Below are 26,282 nucleotides of genomic sequence, written 5' to 3'. Positions count from 1 at the left end.
ACCCTGCTCTGAACGCCGTCGCTCCCGGCTGCAGATATCAGGTCCCGTTGCTGCGCAAGCTAATTAAGCCTCTAAAAGCAGCTGTCAAACCTGACAGCTGCATTTAGAGGCTTTGATCCATCCTTCTGCTGGTGCCGGGCCTCAGCGTTGCAATGACGCTGATCCCGACTCGGCAATAGATTTCTGTGGCCTGCAGCAGGCCAGTGCAATCTATCACCGATCTCACTGATCATTGTTGTGTATATACACAGCATTGATCTCTATGAGAGATCATTGCTGTGTATATATAAGTCCCCTAGGGGGACTTCTAGTAAAAGTAAAAATAAAAGTAAAAATGTTTTTTTTATTAATAAAAAATCCCCTCCCATAATAAAAGTCCAAATCACCCCCCTTTTCCCATTTTATAAATATAAATAAACAAATAAACATGTTTGCTATCGCCGCGTGCTTAATCATCCAAACTATTAAATTATCACATTCCTGATCTCGCACGGTAAACGTCGTAAGCGCAAAAAAATCCCAAAGTGCAAAATTGCGCATTTTTGGTCGCATCAAATCCAGAAAAAATGTAATAAAAAGCGATCAAAAACTCGCATATGCGCAATCAAGGTACCGATAGAAAGTACACATCATGGCGCAAAAAATGACACCTGACACAGCCCCATAGACCAAAGGATAAAAGCGCTATAAGCCTGGGAATGGAGCAGTTTTACGAACATATATTTGTTAACAATGGTTTGAATTTTTTACAAGCCATCAGATAATATAAAAGTTATACATGTTACATATGCCGTTGTAATCGTAACGACTTGAGGAACATATATATAACAAGTCAGTTTTACCCCAGGGTGAACAGCGTAAACATGAAACTCCCTGAAATGAAAAAAAATTACTTTTTTTTTCAATTTGACAGCGCAATTGTTTTTTTTCCGGTTTCGCAGCATATTTTATGGGAAAATAAAGTTTGACATTGCAAAGTACAATTGGTGTTGCAAAAAATAAGGGCTCATGTGGGTCTCTAGGTGAAAAATGCAAGTGCTTTGGCCTTTTAAACATAAAGTGGAAAAAGAAAATTGGCTTTGACCTTAAGGGGTTAATAAAAACACTTTATTTTATTTTCACTCACAGTAATTAGAAGCCCCCTGGGGGACTTCTATATACACAGCACTGATCTCCCATTGAGATCAATGCTGTGTATATAATAGAGCAATGATCCATCAGATCGGTGCTCTATTATAATGGTCTGCAGCAGACTATCTACATAGATTGCCGAGCCGGGATCAGCATCATTCCAACGCTGAGCCCTGGCCACATCATTACAAAGGGGGGGGGGGGGGGGAGAGATCCCCCACTAGACACCAGGGACAGGGGGGCACATATACTATTCAAATGCAGCTGTCAGCTTTGACAGCTGCATTTGAATAGCTAATTGGCCGGCCAATACCTGCGGTCCCTGGCTGCACATAGCAACCGGGGACCGCGGGCTGCAAAGAGGGCTCTCGCCGGGAGCCCTCTCTGTTTACCTTAAACGGACGCATGACAGATATACCCGGATAGTTGGCATAATCTTCAGCTGGGAGCACTGTTAGGAGCATTGCATCACCCACACAGCATCATCTGGCCTGCTCCCTCCATTGATTATTAATGCCTCAAAAGTTAAAAATCACGGACAGGCAAGGGGTGCAGGAACATAATAAGTGTACTTACCTGTCCCCATTCTCACTGCTCTTGGACAGCCTCTGGATAGCATCCATATATGTCACTTACCTGGCTTCTGCTGCTGCAATTTTCCGCCCCAGTTTCCAATTACCTGAGCAGACAATCTATCAGCCAGGTATGTGACGTTTTAGCTGCAGGAGGCTGTCGACTGTCAGAAATTGGTAAGGCAGCGCTGCGTCACCATAAAAAACTTTTGATATGTCATAGAGACATGAAAACAGGGTCAAACAGCACCTTATTGTTTAAAATTCACGCGATAGGTATAGTATCGGACGCACGTCAGAGAGTCAGTAAACTAAGTAACTGACACAGTCGTAGCATACTTAAAAGAGAATGTCCGACAGCATCCAGTAACGGTACAAAGTTTTATTGTTGCTTGTCCAGGTACATTAGGGATAATGTGACTTTACAACCTATCCAGTCTTTATCAAGCTTGATCAGACCAGATAGGATCGAAATGTCGCATTATTCCTGATGTACCTGGGCAAGCAACAATAAAACTTTGAACCCTATTCCTGGATGCTGTCAGACATTCTCTTTCATGTCATAAAGACATGTCAAAGGTTTTGATCGGTCTGGGTTTGAGTGTTCCGGATCGGGAGAACGAGCCGGGAAGAGACCGCACTAAGCGAAGTCCTCTCCCGGCTGTGTCATGTGATCTTTTGAACTTATAATGTAAGTCTATGGAGCCTGACTGTTTATGCTGACACAGAGGGGGGAGCGAAGATGCTGCAGCTTGGTCTTCTCTCCACTCGTTCTGACAATCGATATTGGTCTGAACATTTAGACTCGGACCGATCAAAACTTTTGGCGTGTCAAAAGTTTTCTATGAAGACAGTGACACTTTAAGAAAAAATGTCATGGCTTAATATCAACAAAAGAGAATTATGTTGACAATTTAAAAAAAAAATTTTTTAATCAAGTTGATTTTTCTATAGCATTACACCTGAAGTAAATCAATTGATACAGTCTGGAAATGGCTTCGCTTCCTATGTTGAGAAACTGCTGATTTATGGCTGTAGCATTTTCCACATTCTGAACATGAGAATGGCTTCTCCCCTGTATGGATTACCATATGCCTAACAAGGGATGATCTCTGTGTAAAGCACTTCCCACAGTCAGAACATGAATGTGGCTTCTCCCCTGTATGGGTTCTTTGATGTACAATGAGAGCTGATTTCTGTAGGAAACCTCTGTCACATTCTGGACAGGAAAAGGGCTCCTCCCTTCTGTGCCTTTTTTGATGCACAATGAGATCAGATTTCCGACAAAAACATTTTCCACATTCTGAACATGAAAACGGCTTTTCCCCTGTGTGAATTCTTTGATGCATTACAAGGACTGATTTCTGCATAAAACATTTTCCACACTCAGAACAAGGAAATGGTTTCTCTCCTGTATGAGTTCTCTGATGTGCATAAAGGGATGCTCTCTGGGTAAAACATTTCTTACATTCAGAACACGAATATGGTTTCTCCCCTGTGTGAGTTCTTTGATGCACAATGAGATCTGATTTCTGTTGAAAACCCCTCTCACAGTCTGGACATGAAAATGGCTCTTCCTTTCTGTGCCTTCTTTGATGCACAATGAGATCTGATTTATAGCGAAAACATTTCCCACATTCTGAACATGAATATGGCTTTTCTCCAGTGTGAATTCTCTGATGCATAGTGAGGGCTGATTTCTGCAGAAAACCATTCCCACATTCTGAACATGAAAATGGCTTCTCTCCAGTGTGAATTCTCTGATGCAGAACAAGGATGGATTTCTGCATAAAACATTTTCCGCACTCAGAACACGCATATGGTTTTTCCCCTGTGTGAGTTCTTTGATGTGAAACAAGGTATGCTCTCTGGCGAAAACATTTTCCACACTCCGAACACGAATATGGTTTTTCCCCTGTATGCGACCTTTGATGTATGAGAAGATCTGATTTCTGTTGAAAACTTCTCTCACATTCTGAACATGAAAATGGCTCCTCCTTTCTGTGCCTTCTTTGATGTTTAAAAAGAGCTGGCCTCTGGCGAAAACTTTTCCCACATTCTGAACATGAAAACGGCCTCTCATCCCTGTGAATCCTTTCATGCATAGACAGAATAGATTTCTTTTTAAAATGCTTTCCACATTCTGGACACTGAAATGGTCTCTCTGCGTTGTGAGTTACCTGGTGTTCAATAACACTTGATTTCCTTTTAAAACTTTTCCCACATTCTGAACATGAAAATGGCCTTTCATCCCTGTGGGTTTTTTCATGCGTAGAAAGAATAGATTTCTTTTTAAAATGTTTCCCACATTCAAGACATGTAAATCTTTTCCCCCCTTCCTCTCTCGTAATTTGTTCTACATTCTGTGATTGGCCAGATCCATTTTCCTTGGGATCCGTGTAAAAGACTGTGGGTACAGTTGCTGTGAAATGTATAGTGGAAGGTATTCCATGGCTGTCTTCTGTACTATTGTTATATTTTACTTCATAATTTTGGGGCAGATGGAGATTTCCCATATTTTTGATACCGTCATCTAGAAATAAAAAAAGAGAAGTTTTATTTAGGGTGCTTTCACACCTACAGGATCCGCAGCAGATTTGATGGTGCAGATTGGATACTCTGTTCAGTTATTTGGATGAACTCTGCTGCGGATCCGCAGCAGAAAATCCGCTGCGGATCCAGTACGTGTGAACGTACTCTGAACCTTTAAAATGTTCCTACAAGGGGCTTCCCATAAAATACATCAAAATAAAATGTTTCCCTCCCCCTTCCCTGTATCCATCCCCTCCTTGGTTGAACTTGATGGACATGTGTCTTTTTTCAACTGTATTAACTATGTAACTATGTAATCCTCAAAGAGTAAGCTCTTCATTACTTCTAAATAACAATGATGGTGCCAACCTTGAGCAAACTGTGCGACGTAACGCGTTGGGCGTGTTCATACCAACTGTCCGGTGACAATCCTTGGTGCAGGTTGTACATTCTAGCAATTTGGCGTTTTCATATTTTCATGCACTAGGGCTCTTTGTGCAAATAGGAAGAGGGAGCAGTTTATCATGCATATCTAATACCAATACATGTATTCTCCTATACCTATATGCACAAGTCTCTTATTTGTTTCCCCCACTCAGGGAAAAGGCAGTACACCATTGCCGGTTTTGGACAGAGGTTATAGTTCAGTTTATTTTCATCTGTACTATGAGTGTATGTTTTTAAATGTTTTTATGTTTTTTTTCTGTGCTTTAATAAAATGAATTATTTTTGTTACATTATACAGGTGTGCTATTTTAGTGCTTTTCTTTTTCTTTGTTTTGTATATCTTGATTACTGAGCATTATAGCACCCTATATACTTTACATTGGGTGGTGCCCTCCTCACAATTTTTACTAACTCAGATGCCTGATGACGTGTCAAATTTTATAGTGACAGTGACTCTTTAAAGTGACATTGTCACCCCCTTTCTGTTTGAGGACCTCTCTACACAGCTGTAAATCCTAAATTCTAAAGGTTTTCATACCTTACTTTATTATAGATTTCTTGGTCCAGTAAAAAAATAGCTTTTTATCGTCGGTGGTTTGTGCCACCTGGGCGGAGCTTCACGTCTACAGCACTACTTGGAATGGGCCGACCTAGAGGGGGTGGGGCCTAGACTGTCGGCCCTTTTCAATGGCTGCCGAGGGCGTGGGGGCCAACATGGCAATGAAATCACAGAGGGGTGAGGCCCACGGCACTGATGTGGGCGGGATTAAGTGACGCTGCAAGCCACGCCCAGGTGGCACAAACCACCAACGATAAAAAGCATTTTTCACTGGATCAAGCACTAAGAAATCTATCATAAAGTAAGGTATGAAAACTGCAGAATTTACAGCTGTGTAGAGAAGTCCTCATACAGAAAGGGGGTGACAGTATCACTTTAAGAATGTACTGGCAGAGGGCAATAAAATAAAAGATTACTGTGGAGCTTTGGCAAGCAGAATAAGGGATTTCAGTATGCAATGGTTATCACTCACCAGTGCTGATATATCTCGGAATCTCCTCCTCCTTACACAGCTGGGTTACACCCACATACGTCTCTACTTCATTGTCTTCTGTTATGTCTTCGATTTTTATATCATTCAGATTTGCTGCCTAATTCAATAAATGACAGTTGGAAAAGTCTAAAATCAAACTAGAAATCTAATACCGCCAACTATCATAACATATTCTGTGGCAGCAGTATATATTCATAACAGGTGAACTAAATATTAAAATCCCAATTTCAGTAGTTTGTCACCTGCCTAAATATTGGGAGGGGGGGGGGACAACGACATATTTATCATTTGTACAAGAATGTTTACACCAGCACACTTTTTACATGCTGTATAAAAATCTCCTGACCATGTGCAAAATAGCCAATTTAAACCACACCCACTGAGTGAAAAATGTCAAAAATTGCACAATTGAGATTGGTACTAGAGGACTAGATTATATACCAGGGTCCCCAGTGGCTTAAAATTTTACTTTTATTAGAACTTCTAAAATTTTTCAAAGTCACTGTGATGCTTGTGCGAATTTAAATACTTATGAGATGAATGCGAGAATGCCAGTAAATAGCAGTAAATTTTTATGTCCTGTGCAAAAACACAAAATATGCCAGAATGATGGCGCAATAAGAAAGATAAATTTACCCCTAAATGTTGAAATTCATGACTGGAGATTGTCATAAATCGACATATAAAGCATTTTGTAATTTCAGCTACCTGATGATCCTGTGGGGCATGCTGATTCTCCTCTGGATAATTCTTAAAATATAGAGGACTGGGGAAGGTCTCTAGTGTTTCTTCCTTATGCGATTCTTCTGTAGAAGACACATACATACTGTAATATATTTATACAGTTGTGCTCAAAAGTTTACATACACCATGCAGAATTTTTGCTTTCTTGTCCTTTTTCCAGAGAATATGAATGATAACACAAAAACTTTTTCCCAATCATGGTTAGTGGTTGGGTGAAGCCATTTATTGTCATACTAATGGGTTTTCTCTGTTTAAATCATAATGACAACCAGAAAACCATGATCAAAAGTTTAATTACCCCAGTTCTTAATACCATGTATTGTCCCCTCTAACATCAATGACAGCTTGAAGTCTTTTGTGGTAGTTGTGGATAAGGCTCTTTATTTTCTCAGATGCTAAAACTGCCTATTCTTCTTGGCAAAAAGCCTCCAGTTCCTGTAAATTCCTGGGCTGTTTTGCATGAACTGCACGCTTGAGATCTCCCCAGAGTAGCTCAATGATATTGAGGTCAGGAGACTGAGATGGCCACTCCAGAACCTTCACTTTGTTCTGATATCCAAGGAATTGATGATACCAGTCAGCATTGTTCAAAATGTGATAAACAAATGGAAAATCAGGGGCTCTGTAAAACCAAACCACAGTCAGGTAGACCAACAAAAATTTTGGCCACAACTGCCAGAAAAATTGTTCAAGATGCAAAGAAAAACCCACAAACAACATCAGCTGAAATACAGAACTCTATGAAAACTAGCAGTATGGCTGTTTAAGGCTATGTTCACACTACGTATATTTGAGGCTGTATGTTTGAGGCTGTATAGCAACCAAAACAAGGAGTGGATTGAAAACACAGAAAGGATCTGTTCACATAATGTTGTAATTGAGTGGATGCCCGTCATTTAATGGCAAATATGTGCTGTTATTTTAAAACAACGGCTGTTGTATTGAAATAATGGAAGTTATTTACCGTTATATGGCGGCCATCCACTCAATTTCAACATTGTGTGGACAGAGCCTTTCTGTGTTTTCAATCCACTCCTAGTTTTGGTTGCTATGAGGACCTGACATGAGGACCAAATACAGCCTCAAATATACATAGTGTGAACCCAGCCTCAAGATGCACAATAAGGAAACACAGTTGCCAGAAGAAAGCCATTACTATGCAAATGCCTCAAAGTATCAATAGTATAATTAAATAAAGAGAATAAATGGTTTTACCGAACCACTAACCACGAATGGAAAAAAAAAAAGTTTTTGTGTTATTTTTCATATTCTCTGAAAAAAGAACAAGAAAGCAAAAATTCTGCCGGGGTATGTAAACTTTTGAGCACAACTATGTACTAAACACAATAGTCCACGTGTATTCTCCTATAAACGGAAAAAAACTCACAAAACCATTGTGCCATTGGGCTAAAAGGAGTGATGAGAGAATATGGTTATGAGGAGAGTGCTCCCCCCATCCCCCTCAGCAGGAACTGGTGGTTGGCTGCTATGTGTCCACATACACAGCAGCCTGTCAGCCTGTGAAGGAGGGAGAAGAGGAGCCCAATGGGCAATGATTTGAGATGAGCAAACCTCGAGCATGCTCGAGTCGATCGGAACCCGAACTTTCGGCATTTGATTAGCGGTGGCTGCTGAAGTTGGATAAAGCCCTAAGGCTATGTGGAAAACATGAATATAGTCATTGGTTGTATCCATGTTTTCCAGACAACCTTAGAGCTTTATCCAAGTTCTGCAGCCCCAACTAATCAAATACCGAACGTTTGGGTTCGGATCGACTCGAACCCGAACCCGGTTCGCTCATCTCTAGCAATGATGGGTCCAGGGAAATCTTTTGAAACTGAAGATAAAATAAGAGATGACTATAGAGACTGAACAAGTACAATAGGTAATGGTTATCACTCACCTGCGCTGATATCTGTAGGAATCTCCTCCTCCTTACATTGCTGGGTTACACACACATATGTCTTGTATTCTTTTCTTATATCTTCAGCCTTTATACTATTCACATTTGTATCCTAATTCACCACAGATGGAAAAAATGTACAAATGAGACATCTGCGGAAGTCTAAAATGAATACACACCTATCACCAGCAGCCTGACAACAGAATATTCTGACAATAGAATTATTTTTATATTTATATCAGGAAGTCACATAATAATCTCATAGTTTCAGCTCATCACCTTCCTAAAATGTCAGAACAACACTGATATATATGACTGTATAGGGAACACTGTCATACTCAGCACTTTACCTGATGGTCCTGGGGGACAGTCTGATTTTTCTTTGGATAATCTTCAGAAAATAGAGGACTGAGACATCGCTCTGGTGTTTGTTCCTTACTGGATTCACCTGTAGAGGATACACACATAGTGACCAAACACAGTGGCCTATATGTTTTTTAAATTAATTATTCAGTTAATGTTTAACTTTGGTGGAAATTTGACAAAATATACAGTAGGACCCCCAGTGATACAGAGAATGTGGGGCATTGTCCCCACAATGGATGGAGTTCACACTGGGCCTGTGCAGCCACTGCTCTATTCATTCTCTATGGGGCCACTGAACACCTCAAAGCAGTAGTATAGAGCAGTGATTTTCAACTAGTGTGCCGCGACACATGGTCGGGTGTGCCGCAGGGAAAGTTCCCCAAACTATGGTGCCCCTGTGAAACAGGAGAAAACAATGGGGGAGAGAAACCTGGGGATGGGGGAGAAACGGGAGAGAAGCAGGGGGGAGAGAAACATGGGGATGGGGGAGAGAAACAGCGGAGAGAAGCAGGGGGGAGAGAAGTTTGATGGAGAGAGGCAGGGGGGAGAGAAGTATGGGAAGCACAGGGGAGAGAAGCACAGGAGAGAAGCAGGGGGGAGAAGTATGGTGGAGAGAAGCACAGGAGAGAAGCAGGGGGGAGAAGTATGGTGGAGAGAAGCACAGGAGAGAAGCATGGGGGAGAGAAGCACAGGAGAGAAGCAGGGGGGAGAAGTATGGTGGAGAGAAGCACAGGAGAGAAGCAGGGGGGAGAAGTATGGTGGGTGGAGAGAAGCACAGGAGAGAAGCAGGGGGGGAGAAGTATGGTGGAAAGAAGCAGTGAGTGAGTATAAATACATTTAGAATCTATATTATTAACTATATATATAATATGTACTGTTTTAGTGTCATTTTGTGCCATTTTGGTTGGTGGTGTGCCCCGGGATTTTTTAAGTATAAAAAGTGTGCCGCGGCTCAAAGGTTGAAAATCACTGCTATAGAGTATGAACGGGACGCAGGAGTGGTAAGCACTCCATTTATTGTGGGGACAACTAATGTTGCATTTACACGTAACGATAATTCGCCTGATCGTACGATTAACGATTTCGAAGTAACAATTTTTTTTTAATAACAATCAGCGTTTAGACGGAACGATATATATCGTACGGAAAATTGTTTTGCGATCGCTTAAGCCTATCTCGCACATAGGTGAACGACTGTTTACACGGAACGATTTGCGAATTTTTTGCGAACGACGAGTTGAGAGAGTTGTAAGATCAAAATGAACGATTTCTCGCTCGTCGCTTGATCGTTTGCTGTGTTTACACGTACGATTATCGTTCAAATCCGATCGATATCGTGCAAATTCGCACGATAATCGTTCCATGTAAACGCAGCACATGTCTCAGTTTTTATGATTGGTGAGAGTTTTGGAGCTCAGACCTGCAGCAATGAGTTTGGTATTTCCTATTCAATAAATCCAAAATTATGTAAAATTTGTCTTCCCACTCCAAGAAAGAAAACATAGGAGAAAAATGGACAGACCAAGGAGTGAGTATACTTTTAACATTAACCATTTCTGCAAATGAACATGCAATTGACATAAATGAGTCCACAAGCTTTAATGGCTACTGACCGCTTGATGTTCCAATATTGTGGCAACCTTACAAAACCAAAGGCCATCACATTCGAGAATGGTTTTACCCACCTGCAGTGTTCGAGCTATACTGACAGGTAATAATGGGAATCCAAACAATTCCAAACCATAATTAAAGCAAATGTTTGACCTCATATCTTACTTTGGAATACTTTGCAACTTCTAATCGCCTAATGGTATAAAAATAGATATTGCATATAACATTGGTATTACAGTATAACAAGGATTGGGGAGATATCTTCTTACCCGATGCTGTGCCAGACTGCTTATGTCCCATTATAAAATCCTCATACTGATCCTTGTGTCCTTCTAAATACTCCCACTCCTCAATAGAGAAAAAGACAGTGACATCCTCGCATCTTATAGGAACCTGATACATACAAAGGTGAAAAATCAGCAAAGGAAAAAGGGGTAAATCATGGAAGATTTGATACATCCAGGCTTCCGCAGTGGAACAAGCACACAATTTAAGGGGTATTTCCACCTGACAAAGTCATTGGGTCTGCCCAGGGGTCCTGTTGTTTATAGCAACAAATGTTAGGTCCACTCTATAGGCAGGGCCGTCTTAACAGCATTATGGGCCCCTGGGCAGAGGTGCGAATTGCCCCCCCCCCCCCCAGCGGCCGCCGCCGCCATCAAAACCCCCTTATCTGGTAAGGTATATTGCCTATAATAGTGATTGTCAAATATGTTGCACAGATACAGTATATCACTATTATAGGCAATATACCTTACCACCTATTTATCTACCATATAGATACAGGTATAAGGGTGGAGCAGTAGGTAGGTGGTTATATAGCCTAAAATAGTGATATATGTGTACAACCATAAATATGTGGGGTACAGGTATATGTGGGGTATACAGGTGGTGGGTAAAAGCCTAATTAATATATATTGGTGCCCCTCTCTATATATGAGACATGTTGCTGTCCCTCAGCATATACGCCATGTTGTCTCCCTGTATACTGTATAATACAGGGAGTCTGTGTATACTGTATTATACAGTATACAGGGAAACAACACGGCTTATATATAGAGAAGGGCAAAACAACATGTCTCATATAGACAGAGGGGCAACAACATGACTATTATATACAGAACCATGTTGTTTCCCTGTATGTATACTGTGTAATACATTATACAGGGAATCAACATGGCATATATATATATAGAGAAGGGCAAAACAACATCTTATATATACAGAGGGGCAACAACATGACTATTATATATGAGAACCATGTTGTTTCCCTGTATACAGTATACAGGGAAACAACATGGTTCATATATAATAAAATAGTCATGTTGTTGCCCCTCTGTATATATAAGACATGTTGTTTTGCCCTTCTCTATATATAAACCATGTTGTTTCCCTGTATATTGTATTATACAGTATACAGGGAGACAACAATGGAGCGATATATACACACTCAGGAGGAAGATAAGTATATAATACACTGCTGTATACACTGAATGGAGATACATACACACTCAGGAGGAGGATAAGTATATAACACACTGCTGTATACACTGAATGGAGATATATACACACTCAGGAGGAGGATAAGTATATAATACACTGCTGTATACACTGAATGGAGAGATATACACACTCAGGAGGAGGATAAGTATATAATACACTGCTGTATACACTGAATGGAGATACATACACACTCAGGAGGAGGATAAGTATATAATACACTGCTGTATACACTGAAAGGAGATACATACACACTCAGGAGGAGGATAAGTATATAATACACTGCTGTATACACTGAAAGGAGATATATACACACTCAGGAGGAGGATAAGTATATAATACACTGCTGTATACACTGAATGGAGATATATATACACTCAGGAGGAGGATTAGTATATAATACACTGCTGTATACACTGAATGGAGATATATACACACTCAGAGGAGTTACACCCCTGATCCCCCCTCCCTCCCCCCCCCCTGTTTACCAGTTCACCCACGGCCCTGTCTGCATCCCTGCAGAGAGCACTTCCTCCCATGATTAACACCTTCCCTGCCAGCTAGCCTCCCCCCCCCTCCTATCAGCACATACTCAAGCTTTGTGCTTCAGGCCTCCTTCCTCTCAGGCTTCTCCTTCCTCTCAGGACTCTGCCGGTGACGTCACTCTCCTGCTCCGCATGGGAATGCAGAGGGTGAGAGAGACCTCTAGTGACCGGAAGCAGAATGCAGCTTCCGGCCACAAGAGCGAGCTGTGCACAGCCCCACCGCTGCAAACGCTCATCAGGAGCACTCCCAGTTAAAGGGCCAGGGAATATGTCACAGGCCTGCTGTCTGCACTGTACACTGCTGTGTCATAGTGGTGGTGCCTTGACCAGATTATGGCACTTACTAAAACTGCTGCAATGCTTTACAGTATAACAGAGTTTATTAGAATCGGAGCACCTAAATGATATTGCCTGCTGTAGTGCAGCATAAATGTACTGACAGGTTCCCTATGCCTGTTTTTCCTATATACACACTATGCTACAGCAATCAGCTTTCCCTGATGTTTCCATCAGCACTCACCTCTCCAGTCAGCAGCTCTGTGATCTTGTTGGTGAGGTCTAGGATCTCCTGATATCTGTTCCCCTCATATATCAGTGACTGAGATGGAGACACCATGATAGGAACTTGGCCCCCGCTATATGCTTCATCCTCATCAGTCATCTTCTTCACTACTATGTAATCCTGTACATGGAGAGAGACAATGGTCTCACTTTATACATTCCCTTCATCTCTCCAGTCATAGGATATGACACATGATATGATTCTCATCATCCCTCACCTCTCCGGTCAGCAGGTAGATGATCTCCAGTGTGAGGTTTAATATCCTCTCAGCCATCTTTCTTCTTTCCTTGTCCATCCTTAGTAGGTCAGTCAGGAAAATAACAATTTTTCTAGTAAAAGAACTAGAGGGGAAAGGAAGAGTGAACATGCATCCTATATGAATTATAATATTGTCCCACAAGACAGGCCCCTTATGGCTTTGTAGATGGGAACGTATAGATGGTGTGGCTTAAGAAGATGGAAATGGAAAAAAAAAAACAAAGACAACATTGCCAATAATTGGAAAGAGGTTAAATGATGATAAAATTGATGAGTTTGTTCTATCTGCATGTTAAAAGCTTATATAACATGAACAGTTACATGGCTTCAAACAACCCTGCATTATATACATATTATATACACTGTATCTCATACTGTACTATACACATACACTGTATCTCATACATATTCTACTATATACACATTATACATATACACTGTATCTCATACATACTGTACTATATACATAAATATACACTGTAACTTACACATACTGTACTATATACACATTATACATATATTCTCTCATACACACTGTACTATATACATATACACTGTATCTTACGTGTACTGTACTATATACACATTATACATATACACTGTCATAAATACTGTATCTCATACATACTCTACTATATACACTGTATCTTACACATACTGTATTATATACACATTATACATATACACGGTCATACATACTGTTCTATATACATATACACTGTATCTCATACATACTCTACTATATACACATACACTGTATCTTACACATACTGTATTATATACACATTATACATATACACTGCATCTCATACATACTCTACTATATACACATTATACATATACACTGTATCTCATACATATTCTACTATATACACATTATACATATACACTGTATCTCATACATACTGTACTATATACACATTATACATATACACTGCATCTCATACATACTGTACTATATACACATTATACATATACACTGCATCTCATACATACTGTACTATATACACATTATACATATACACTGTATCTCATACATACTCTACTATATACACTGTATCTTACACATACTGTATTATATACACATTATACATATACACGGTCATACATACTTTTCTATATACATATACACTGTATCTCATACATACTCTACTATATACACATATATATATATACACTGTATCTTACACATACTGTATTATATACACATTATACATATACACTCTCATAATACTGTATTATATACACATTATACATATACACTGTTATAAATACTGTTCTATATACATATACACTGTATCTCATACATACTCTACTATATACACATATATATACACTGTATCTTACACATACTGTATTATATACACATTATACATATACACGGTCATACATACTGTTCTATATACATATACACTGTATCTCATACATACTCTACTATATACACATATATATATACACTGTATCTTACACATACTGTATTATATACACATTATACATATACACTCTCATAATACTGTATTATATACACATTATACATATACACGGTCATACATACTGTTCTATATACATATACACTGTATCTCATACATACTCTACTATATACACATATATATATATACACTGTATCTTACACATACTGTATTATATACACATTATACATATACACTGTTATACATACTGTTCTATATACATATACACTGTATCTCATACATACTCTACTATATACACATATATATATACACTGTATCTTACACATACTGTATTATATACACATTATACATATACACTCTCATACATACTGTATTATATACACATTATACATATACACTGTTATACATAATGTTCTATATACATATAGGCTGGGTTCACACTACGTATATTTGAGGCTGTATAGCAACCAAAACCAGGAGTGGATTGAAAACACAGAAAGGCTCTGTTCACACAATGTTGTAATTGAGTGGATGGCCGCCATTTAATGGCAAATATTTGCTGTTATTTTAAAACAACGGCTGTTATATCGAAATAATGGCCGTTATTTACCGTTATATGACGGCCATCCACTCAATTTCACCATTGTGTGAACAGAGCCTTTCTGTGTTTTCAATCCACTCCTGGTTTTGGTTGCTATGAGGACCAAATACTGCCTGAAATATACGTAGTGTGAACCCAGCCATACACTGTATCTCATACATACTCTACTATATACACACACATATATATATATATATATATATATATATATATATATTTATATATATATATACACTGTATCTTACACATACTGTATTATATACACATTATACATATACACGGTCATACATACTGTTCTATATACATATACACTGTATCTCATACATACTCTACTATATACACATATATATATATATATATATATATATATATATACACTGTATATTACACATACTGTATTATATACAATACTGAAATCATATACAAAACAGCACTCTCTATACACTGCATACACTCTGTACAGAGAGGCAATATGACATAAAATGTAATAATAACAATGATTACACTTATCCTGATCACTAATCAGTAGATGCTGGGCTAAAGGACCTGTGATGATGTCATAACCATGTGATCAGTAATATATGGGAGGAGTTAGGCTGCCCGCTGTGATGCCAGAGATGCTAAAGGACCTTTGGTGATGTCATGACCATGTGATCATGACAAAAAAAAAAGAAAAAGAAAAAAAAGACTAGCATGAATATGCAGCACACCCACTATAAATGAGGTATATTAAACAAATCTTTATTAAGGGTCCCTTCACACATACCATATCGCTGCATATTTATCGCACAAAACTCGCACAAAAGTAGCTGTGTTTTTTGTGGTGTTAAACTCTCCTGTGAAAATCAAAACTCGCATGTAAAAACCGCACCAAACACGCAGTGAGAATTCACATACATTGACTTTATAGCAATCAGTTTCACTGTGGATTTATGTGCGAGAAACTCGCAGCGATAAATACGCACCGATACGGTACGTGTGAAGGCACCCTAAAGCACAGACAAAAATAGGGATAAAAAAAATCAAAAACAAAAACAACCATATAGCATCACCACAATACGGTGTGCTACTATCTCTCTCCAAATGGTAAAAAATAATTACCAATTTCCTAGTTGGGAAACGAGATATGACATATATACAAATGGGTGTGGGTCAACGGGTAAAAATACAACACTCCAAGTAAGAAGTAAACAATAGCCCAACCCCTGTATATAAAGATACTAGAGCATGGTAATACAACATCAATGCAACCTGCAATGCATAGATATCCGTCAGACAGAGAAAGACAAAGGTTTTTTTTTTTTTTTAATTTAAGGTTTTATTGTTGTCAATGTAACATACAATAAAAAGAGGAAAACAAAAAACGTTATGCCCCGAAATTCCATAACAGAAAAATCATCCATCACATAGTCACGTGTTAGATTACACACCTAGATAAGTGTAGTCGAAAAGATCAAAAGGTAGAACAATGTTTAATGATATCTCAAAGGTGTCAAGCTCAATAGGCGATATACTCAAGTCCAGCTTTTGAAACATAAGAAACAATATCAGTGAGCGATACTCTCTTAGAAAACAAACTGAAACAATCCTGTAGAAACATACTGGTGTGAGCACTAAAAAAAAAAAGGACCAGCTAGACTGTGAGGGAGAATAATTAAAAAAAAAGGAGAAAGAGGGGAGGAGAGGCAAAAGGCATAAGAAAGGGATGGAGATAAAGATGGGGAAGAATCAAGAGATGTTTTAAGTAGCTCAGTGAAATGGTACTAGAGATGAGCGAACCTGGAGCATGCTCGAGTCCATCCGAACCCCAACGTTCGGCATTTGATTAGCGGTGGCTGCTGAAGTTGGATAAAGCCTTAAAGGGGTATTCCAGGATATTTTGACATTTACTCTACAGATTAGTCTTGTAATATAATCAATTTGTCTCATTAGTTTCTATTACGAATTTTGTCTCTTTCTCGCAATTTTTACATGAGTCACGTGGTCCTGTGACGTCACCGAACCGGAAGAGTGCTGACTTGCCGACTCAGCTTGCCTCTAGTTAGATATTCACTTAGCAGGCTTCAGAGCCTTACACACGGCCCTCCCTGAGCACGGGACATCACATGACGCCCTGTTCCAGAGCTGGCCTGTCAGTGTAATCACCTCAATCCTCTCGGCCCCCCTCCCTGTGTAATGATTGCGGACCCCTCAGCCCCGGCCCCCCTCTCTCTGTAATGATTGCGGACTCCTTAGCCCCGGCCCCCATCTCTCTGTAATGATTGTGGACCCCCCGGCCGCGTCCCCCCTCCCTGTGTAATGATTGCGCCCCCCCCCCCTCTCTGTAATGATTGCGGACCCCTCCCGGCCGCGTCCCCCATCCCTGTGTAAACATTACGATATACAGATCACTCACCCCCTGGTGTAAGCCTGTTGCATCGCTGGACCCGATTTCGGCGCCTTTTTCAAGCAGCTATCCTCAGCTGACAGGCGCTCTGTGTGAGGCAGGAGAGATTCCTTTCCTGCTTCGTACAGAGCGCCTGTCAGCTGAGTTGTATCGGGCGATCTCTGTACGAAGCAGGAAAGGAATCTCTCCTGCCTCACACAGAGCGCCTGTCAGCTGAGGATAGCTGCTTGAAAAAGGCGCCGAAATCGGGTCCAGCGATGCAACAGGCTTACACCAGGGGGTGAGTGATCTGTATATCGTAATGTTTACACAGGGTCGGGGGACGCGGCCGGGAGGGGTCCGCAATCATTACAGAGAGGGGGGTGCAATCATTACACAGGGAGGGGGGACGAGGCCGGGGGGTCCGCAATGATTTACAGAGAGAGGGGGGCCGGGGCTGAGGGGTCCGTAATCATTACACAGGGAGGGGGGCCGAGAGGATTGAGGTGATTACACTGACAGGCTAGCTCTGGAACAGGGCGTCATGTGACGTCCCGTGCTCAGGGAGGGCCGTTTGTAAGGCTCTGAAGCCTGCTAAGTGAATATCTAACTAGAGGCCGGCTGAGTCGGCAAGTCAGCACTCTTCCGGTTCGGTGACGTCACAGGACCACGTGACTCATGTAAAAATTGCGAGAAAGAGACAAAATTCGTAATAGAAACTAATGAGACAAATTAATTTTATTACAAGACTAATCTGTAGAGTAAATGTCAAAATATCCTGGAATACCCCTTTAAGGCTATGTGGAAAACATGGATACAGCCAATGACTATATCCATGTTTTCCAGAAAACCTTGGAGCTTTATCCAACTTCAGCAGCCACCGCTAATCAAATGCCGAATGATCGGGTTCGGATGGACTTGTGCATGCTCGAGGTTCGCTCATCTCTAGATGGTACACATTTTGCTCTAGCAGGAGGAATGGAGAAACCAAGGCCGTAGATTTTCCATATAATGGATCTGGGTAACCTCAGCATACCAGTCATCCAGAGTTGGGGGCTCAGTGGTCTTCCACTGTCGGGGCACCACTGTATTAGCTGCCTAAAGTAGGTGACGCATAAGGGATTTCTTAAAACGGTCTGGGCTGTGGAAAACATAAATGGAAGCACCACTTCTGGGGTGTTGGGGATGACAATGCCTGTGACCGTGTGAGTGATGCGAAGAACATTTTTCCATCTGGTCGGACACTCCGACCAGATGTGTCATAGTTCCCCCAGCTCGCCCACAACGCCAGCACGCAAAAGGAACTGTGGGGTACCACCTGTGAAGGATCGCAGGAACCTGGTACCAACGGGCATAATCTAACTGGTTTCCTGTGCCTTACAGGCCAGTCCAGCTTTGTGTGAGAGAGAAAGCTTTAAAGGGGTTATCCAGCGCTACAAAAACATGGCCACTTTCCCCCTACTATTGTCTCCAGTTTGGGTGGGGTTTTGAAACTCAGTTCCATTGAAGTAAATGGAGCTTAATTGCAAACCACACCTGAACTGGAGACAACAGTAGGGGTAAAAGTGGCCATGTTTTTGTAGCGCTGGATAACCCCTTTAAACCACTGTGTTGGTGTGAGCTGTTGATAATTGATGGAGATGACATGCGAGGAGCAAGAGGAAGCAACATATAACTATCAGTACCTTTATTGCGCATATGCAACTTTTTGATCACTTTTCATTAAAATTTTCCTGGATCTGATGTGACCAAAAATGCGCAATTTTGCACTTTGGGATTTTTTTGTGCTTACACCCTGGGGGACTTCTAGTATAAATACACTGATTTCTCATTGAGATCTATGCTGTATAGATATACAGCATTGATCGATGAGATGGGCACTCGATTGCTTCCGGCTGCTGCATCAGATTACCTGATTAGCGGGCACGGTAATCGGACCGTGCCCGCTAATAGCTGCGGCCCCGGGCTACATGCAGCACCTGGGACCGCGGCGGTTCAGATCGGGGTTGCCGTGCGGCCCAGCTCTGAACTCCCTTGACGACCGCAGGACGTTAATATATGTCCGCGGTCGTTAAGGGGTTAAGTGAATTGTCAGATGGGCAGGAATTTAACTGTAAAATGAGTGTAAATGGTAAGCTATGGAGCTATATGATTCATAGTCACACCCTGTTAGCTTAGCAGTCGTACCCCTTTTTTTGTAAGAACTGTTTTCTTTCTTCTTATTAAAGGGGTTGTCCAGCGAAAATTGTTTTCTTTTAAATCAACTGGTTTCAGAAAGTTATATAGATTTGTAATTTACTTCTATTTAAAAATCCAAAGCCTTCCCATACTTATCAGCTGCTGTATGTCCTGTAGGAAGTGGTGTTTTCTTTTCAACAGTAGCTACTGATGAAGAGGCCCTGGTTTGCCTTGAAACGCGTTTAGAAAAGCAATATTCATCTGGTACAGTCAGCACACTCTCCTAGACCTATACCACTGCAACATTACGATCCTGGTCCAAGCAGCTGGAAAGATCATATATCACGGCACGGTGATTGACAGGAGGATTCCCGCGCGGCACCAAGCCCGACTCCATTAAGACCACAGCTGCAGGTAGCAGGAACAAGCTGTAAACAGCGCAGCTTCATTTTAAAATAACGTCGAAGCCAACACAGCCCTGCCCGAGACGATCCTTTAACTTCGCCATAGAAAATCCTGAGATAGAGCGGCTTATGCGCGGCGCACTACGGGTCACAAACTACCCACCGGATCAGTTGTACAGCGCAATACTGCAGTGACCAAAGTCTGGTGAGAGGTGTAATACACCAATCCTTTTCTCTCTATTACATTGTGACTTTTGATACAACTGAAAAGACTTTTATCTGGGTCACTCTATATACCATCAAAAGAGACTCATATGTTGTGCATATATATATTTTATATATTTTTTAAGTTATTTGATACACCATCTGGGCTTAGTGGTTAGTATATTAATGTTAGGATACTATTGTGTCTTTTTATTGACCCTTATTTTATTATCATTAAAACAACATATCCATTTCTGGTAAAGTTTCTCTGAGGATTAGTCATATTTATTTATTTTGGCCACTTTTGTATTTTTTACCCCTGGTACAGGGTTGACCATTGACCTCAGGCACAGTATAGTATAGAGAGCTCCACCACCTCTCGATAAAGAGTCTGAACCTAGCCTCAGACTGGAAAGAATACACCACTTCCTGCAGGACATACAGCAGCTGATAAGTATGGAAAGACTTGAGATCTTCAAATAAAAGTAAATTACAAATCTATATAGTCAATGGGTAATTTCTATAGGTATAGTCTACTGTATAACACAATGACAGGACCTCAGATGAAGACCATGGCTATAAGGACATGTATACTGAACATACTCTAATAGAGGATGATGAATCCAGGAGTCCCAATTGGAAGCCCTTTTCTAGATTGAACTAATGTGGGAGAATTAAAAAAAAAAAAAAAAAACTACTAGGGAGACTGACCTGTAAGAATGTGACGTTATCCGCATTTAATGGTTTGCTACCTAATTCACCAAACAAATTGTGTGCGATTAAGCGGAGAGTTGGAGAATACTATATAATGACAGCAGTATACAGCAGTATACATTTATACTAGAGAGATATATTATGGATGGATTATTTTATGCTGAACAATAACTGTACTAGGAACAATCAATAATGAGATGGTCCACCTCGAGTCCATCCGAACCCGAACGTTCGGCATTGGATTAGCGGTGGCTGCTGAAGTGTGATAAAGCCCTAAGGCTATGTGGAAAACATGGATATAGTCATTGGCTGTATCCATGTTTTCCAGACAACCTTAGAGCTTTATCCAAGTTCAGCAGCCCCAGCTAATCAAATGCCGATTGTTCGCTCATCTCTAGTCATAACTCATAGACGTCAGGGAACAGGTTTCACAAGATGGTAAACATCCCCCATACTCAACTGGACTCATGTCTGCTTTGTGAAGCAGAAGGAGCTCATCTCACAGCCCATCCCAGCACGTCCCAAGGCAAGTTTGGGGGTTAAGGCAGGCTGTGAATTTCTTTATCATGTCCCTCCAACAATTCGCTTAGCGTTTCGAGCCCAATGGCATAAAGCACTGTCCTGTTGGAAGATGTCACTGTGGCTGGGGAAGACCTCTCGAAGATATGGGTGCAGATGGTCATCCAAGAGGTTTCAAGGATTTTGGCAAGATGACCAATGCTCCTAGGGCATGTTATGCTCCCCAGACCATGATATCAGCACCACGGCCTGTTGAACCCCCCAAAATGCACCCACATGGTACAGCTTTGTGCCCTTTACGCGATATGCAGACCCAATCAAGAGAAAAATGGGACTTATTACTCCATACTACCTTCTGTCATATGTCCAAGGTCCATTGAGATCTTTCCTTGGCCCATTGGCGTTGTTTGTGATGATACTGGGTTGTCAGGGGTATCCTGTTGGTTTTCAGCTACTAAACTTCAATCAATGCAAGGCAGGCTGCATGGTTATTTTGGAAGTTTCTCTTGTACTGCTGGCTCAATCAGTTCACTGTGGTACATCATTACTGAGATACCAATGGTGCCATCCAATGGCCACCTCTCAGATCAACCTCACATGGCCCACAACTGTGTGATCTTCTCTTGCATGTGTGTCCATGGTTACTTTAGTCTTGGTACACTCATGATATCATGGTCCAGAGACCACCATCAAGCTTCGAGACCCAATAATCTGCCCTTGGCAAAGACACTCAATGCATTATGTGAGCAATGACTGTGAAGCAGCTACCACACAGTATCATGTTACTGGTCACAAGGTGCCAGCTGTTCTTATACAGTGATTGTTCAGTGTACTTCATCTCCTACTTAAATATTGCAAGATAAAAAATAAAAAAAAATAAAAGATTTTTTTTTTTGACCCAAGACTTGGTAATTCCATCTACCTGATAATCCTCTGGGACATTCGGATTATCCTTTGGATAATTTTTGCAATATAGAAGACTTGGGACATCTCTCTAATGTTTCTTCCTTACCGAATTCATCTGTAGAAGATACACACAGCGGCTGAATACAATAGCACAATAATATTATTTTTCATTACTTGATTTTTGCACAACTTAAAAAATCTCTAAATTTGTGCAAAACATTGGGGGACATTTACTAACAAGTCTAATTTGTAGGACTATTCTAATGAGGATTGGTATATACAAAAAAGGCTCACGGTAGAGAGAGTTAATAACCTAAAATGTCTATATGGTACAATACTAAGCTGCACCACTAGGTGTCACTCTACAAAATAACTAAAACTACCCATCCAAAAGATGGATACACAACAGACTATGGGCATAGAGTTTGAATAATCACAAATAAATCTTTATTCACCATGATTGTAATAACAACATGATAGAGAACAGTGTTAGGAAAAAAATAAAATAAAATTTGTACATTAAAAACTACCAACTACTGATAAAATTGCATATAAAAATACAGACCACACAGAGCGAATGGATAAACACATAGTGAGTGCCAAGGGATTGTCTAAGATAATGCCGATGCCAATGTAAACATATGCTCAATTCAGTTAACCAATATCTAGGCAGAAAAGGACAAACAAAAACCTCAATCATGTAAACACTCACCCATTCTTAAGGCCCTATTACACCAACAGATCTCACGACAGATTATCTGCCAAAGATTTGAAGCCAAACCCAGGAACAGACTATAAACAGAGAACAGGTCATAAAGGAAAGACTGAGATTTCTCCTCTTTTCAAATCCACTCCTGGGTTTGGCTTCAAATCTTTGGCAGATAATCTGTCGTCAGATCTGTTGGTGGTCCCAGCTGTACTTATGAGGATAGGTGTATATTTTGGTCCAATATTTAGTGACTTTATTAAAATGTTGTACTGCCTTAGTGAATGTATTTAAGTAAAAAGATGCAAAAAACAGAAAAAGGTGCAAAAAAGCAAAAATTGTGCAAGCAAATTCACCTGGTACTGACCAGATGTAACTTTTTTTGTGTGACTTTTTAAAAAGCCGGAAATAGTAAATTAGGCGCTAATCCCAGATTATGTGAACTTTTGGATGAATACTCAAAACAGGCAGATTAAAAAAAAAAAGTTGCATCTAAAAAATAATCACCCGTCAAATACTGGTTCATAAATAAAACTTTGACCAAAAATGGGTGAAAATCCAATTATTCACCTAAAAATAGGCGCAAAGACCTTGATAAATTTCCCCGATTGTGTAGGTAGTGAAAGTTCTCTGCACAACCAAAACACCAAAAAGCTAATCCAGTGGCGTCTATTTTTGCTAGTTCATCTAGCTAATTGTAATATAAGAGATAGAGACAACACAAGGAAACACAAAATGCAGCTTTTAAAGAGGATGTACCACCAGGTAATCTGAACCGACGGATCAAACGGCGCTGTCACGGGGAAGCCGATGCCGCGGTCCGTTTTTCAGACCGCGGCCCGGTTCCCATGCGTGGCGCCGTTCTATGCACCGGAACCGGCGGTGCTCAAGCACTGAAGGTAGGCCGGGCCGCCCCCAGTGGGCGGGAATTCCCTCTCCTCTATGACGCGGCACCATTCGATCCGTCGGTTCAGATTAAAGAGGATGTACCTGGTGGTACATCCTCTTTAAACAATCATTCCATTTGTTCAATATTCATGCAGGCCATTTTCCGGACACAGCCAAAAAGATAGGCCCCTCCCTGGTTACTTGCTGGTGTATTCAGATACGTTATTTTCGTTTTTGCTTCCAAATTTAAAGGGTGTCTTAAAACTTTTGACTCACGCTGTAGAATGATAAACATACCAGTGTGACAAATACACATAGACAGAATCCTAGCATTGCCAGCAGTGCTCACCTCTCCAGTCAGCAGCTCGGTGATCTTGTTGGTAATGTCTAGGATCTCCTGAGATGGAGTGAGATGAAGACACCATGATAGGAAGCTGCTCCCTGCTATATGCTTCATCCTCACCAGGTAACTTCTTTACTACTATGTAATTCTGTACATGGAGAGAGACAATGATTTACCTTTATGTATTTCCATCACCTCTCTAATAATGTAATTGCTATATAAAAGGATTTTAAGGAGTTATCTGGGATAAATTGATCATTAGCATTATAAGATCTATGCCGACCCACCGTTATCAGATGGAATGGGGTGTCACTGGATATTTACAAAACACTGACAGTGGCGGAGAATGGGTGGCCCGAGATCCGCAGCGGTGGGGGAGCAGGACAAGTAAGCATATGTTACTCATAGCCCTGACATTTATCCCAGACAAACCCTTTAAAGGGAAAGTGTCATTGGAAAATGATCTATTTTTTTTTTTTTTTCAATTATATTCTTATTTGAATTTTTTAAAAACAAAATGAACTTCAGAGACAATTGACAAAGTAAAGATACAATATGATATGTGTACAAAGCCATGTAGTTACAAGTACATCTTTACAACAAAGTGGCGTTCATGCTATAAAAGAAAATTTACTCTCTCAGCAGATTTATGGCGTCCTATCTCAGGGTAGCATAAACTAGTGAAAGAGAAGCTGAACAGAATGATTTATGACTTACAATGTTCTGCGCAGCTGATCCAGAGATATCCTCCTGAATATCATGGACAATAAGTAGTCTTCTCCATTATGTGCCTGAGCCCGATAGTCTTGTATATTCATGAGAAGCAGAAAACTCCGCCTACCAGCTGCTGATTGGTAGTTATTAGCTGGAGGGTGGAGGAAGGGGTGTGGCACAAATCCCATTCTCCTGCATATTAGGAGAACAGATGAACAAAATGATGGAAGTAATACACCGATCTGTTTAGCATTTCTGTCCCTAGTTTATGCTGCCCTCATTTAAGGTGGAATAAACATAGTGACACATCTCCTTCAAAAGATGTTTGTCAAGGCAGCTGTAGAGCGCCTAACGTGCTCTTCAAGGATTCTTTATTATAGGGTAGATTCACAGGTACCGGATTTGCAGCGGATTTCACACTGCGAGTTTGCAGCCAAATCCACTGTGAATGCTGGTACTGTGATCTTCAATGGGGTTACATACCCGCAGCAGAATTTTCATTCTGCTGCGAGTATGTAACGCCTGCCCCTTTAACTGCCCACAGCATACATTACCTTGTCCGCTCTCCGGCTGCATCTGAGGCTCCTGACTCCTGTAGGTCCTGCTCAGCCAAACAGTGACTGCGGAGGGGCCGTGCACTGATTGGCTGAGTGGGGCCTAAGGGAGCTGGGAGCCTAAGATAGAGGCAAAGCAGGAGAATAGTATGTAACCCCAATGAAGATCACAATACCGGGATTCGGAGCAGATTTCGCTGTAAGCTTGCAGCGTTAAATCCGCTGCGAATCTGGTACGTGTGAAGCTACTCTTACCATTCCGAGCACCTATAGTTGAAGTATCAAAATTAGCCAAAATAAAAGTTTTCAATTTCTGAAAGTAAAGTTTAACATGAGACTCCTTATGTCTTTCCGTGTCTACTCTGCCTACCCCATCATCAATACCACCATCTGTATGTCTGGGGTGTTCAGCAAAATCAACTAAAAGGATTACATGCACTGACTGTGGCACCGCCTTCAGATGACCCTCACTTTCTGGCAGACGCAGTTGGTGAAATAAAGTTTCTTGGGCGTCAGATTTAAAGCGACCGTAC

The 26,282-nt window shown here is 40.7% G+C and overlaps 1 protein-coding gene across 3 annotated transcripts in view; it reads right to left on the bottom strand.

The window, feature by feature from the left end:
- Positions 1–2,659: 2,659 nt before the first annotated feature.
- Positions 2,660–26,282, bottom strand: part of LOC138799565 (zinc finger protein 585A-like) — a 41,313-nt gene continuing 17,690 nt past the window's right edge. Inside the window, exons 1-9 of one of the 3 annotated variants that reach the window (XM_069980928.1) lie at positions 15,759–15,812; positions 13,183–13,306; positions 12,924–13,085; positions 10,628–10,751; positions 8,732–8,829; positions 8,382–8,493; positions 6,443–6,540; positions 5,714–5,831; positions 2,660–4,236 (exon numbers count right to left, since the gene is read on the bottom strand). In XM_069980928.1, coding sequence (XP_069837029.1) covers positions 2,660–4,236; positions 5,714–5,831; positions 6,443–6,540; positions 8,382–8,493; positions 8,732–8,829; positions 10,628–10,751; positions 12,924–13,085; positions 13,183–13,260 — 2,367 coding nt within the window. In that variant the 5' untranslated portion in view covers positions 13,261–13,306; positions 15,759–15,812. Of the gene's footprint in view, positions 4,237–5,713; positions 5,832–6,442; positions 6,541–8,381; positions 8,494–8,731; positions 8,830–10,627; positions 10,752–12,923; positions 13,086–13,182; positions 14,041–15,758; positions 15,813–26,282 lie in introns of those variants that run through there. The other 2 variants (XM_069980927.1, XM_069980929.1) reach the window with 2 other exon arrangements.

This window comes from Dendropsophus ebraccatus, chromosome 8 (assembly GCF_027789765.1).
Source record: "Dendropsophus ebraccatus isolate aDenEbr1 chromosome 8, aDenEbr1.pat, whole genome shotgun sequence".
NCBI lineage: Eukaryota > Metazoa > Chordata > Amphibia > Anura > Hylidae > Dendropsophus > Dendropsophus ebraccatus.
This window is presented reverse-complemented; position numbering and strand designations above follow the sequence as displayed.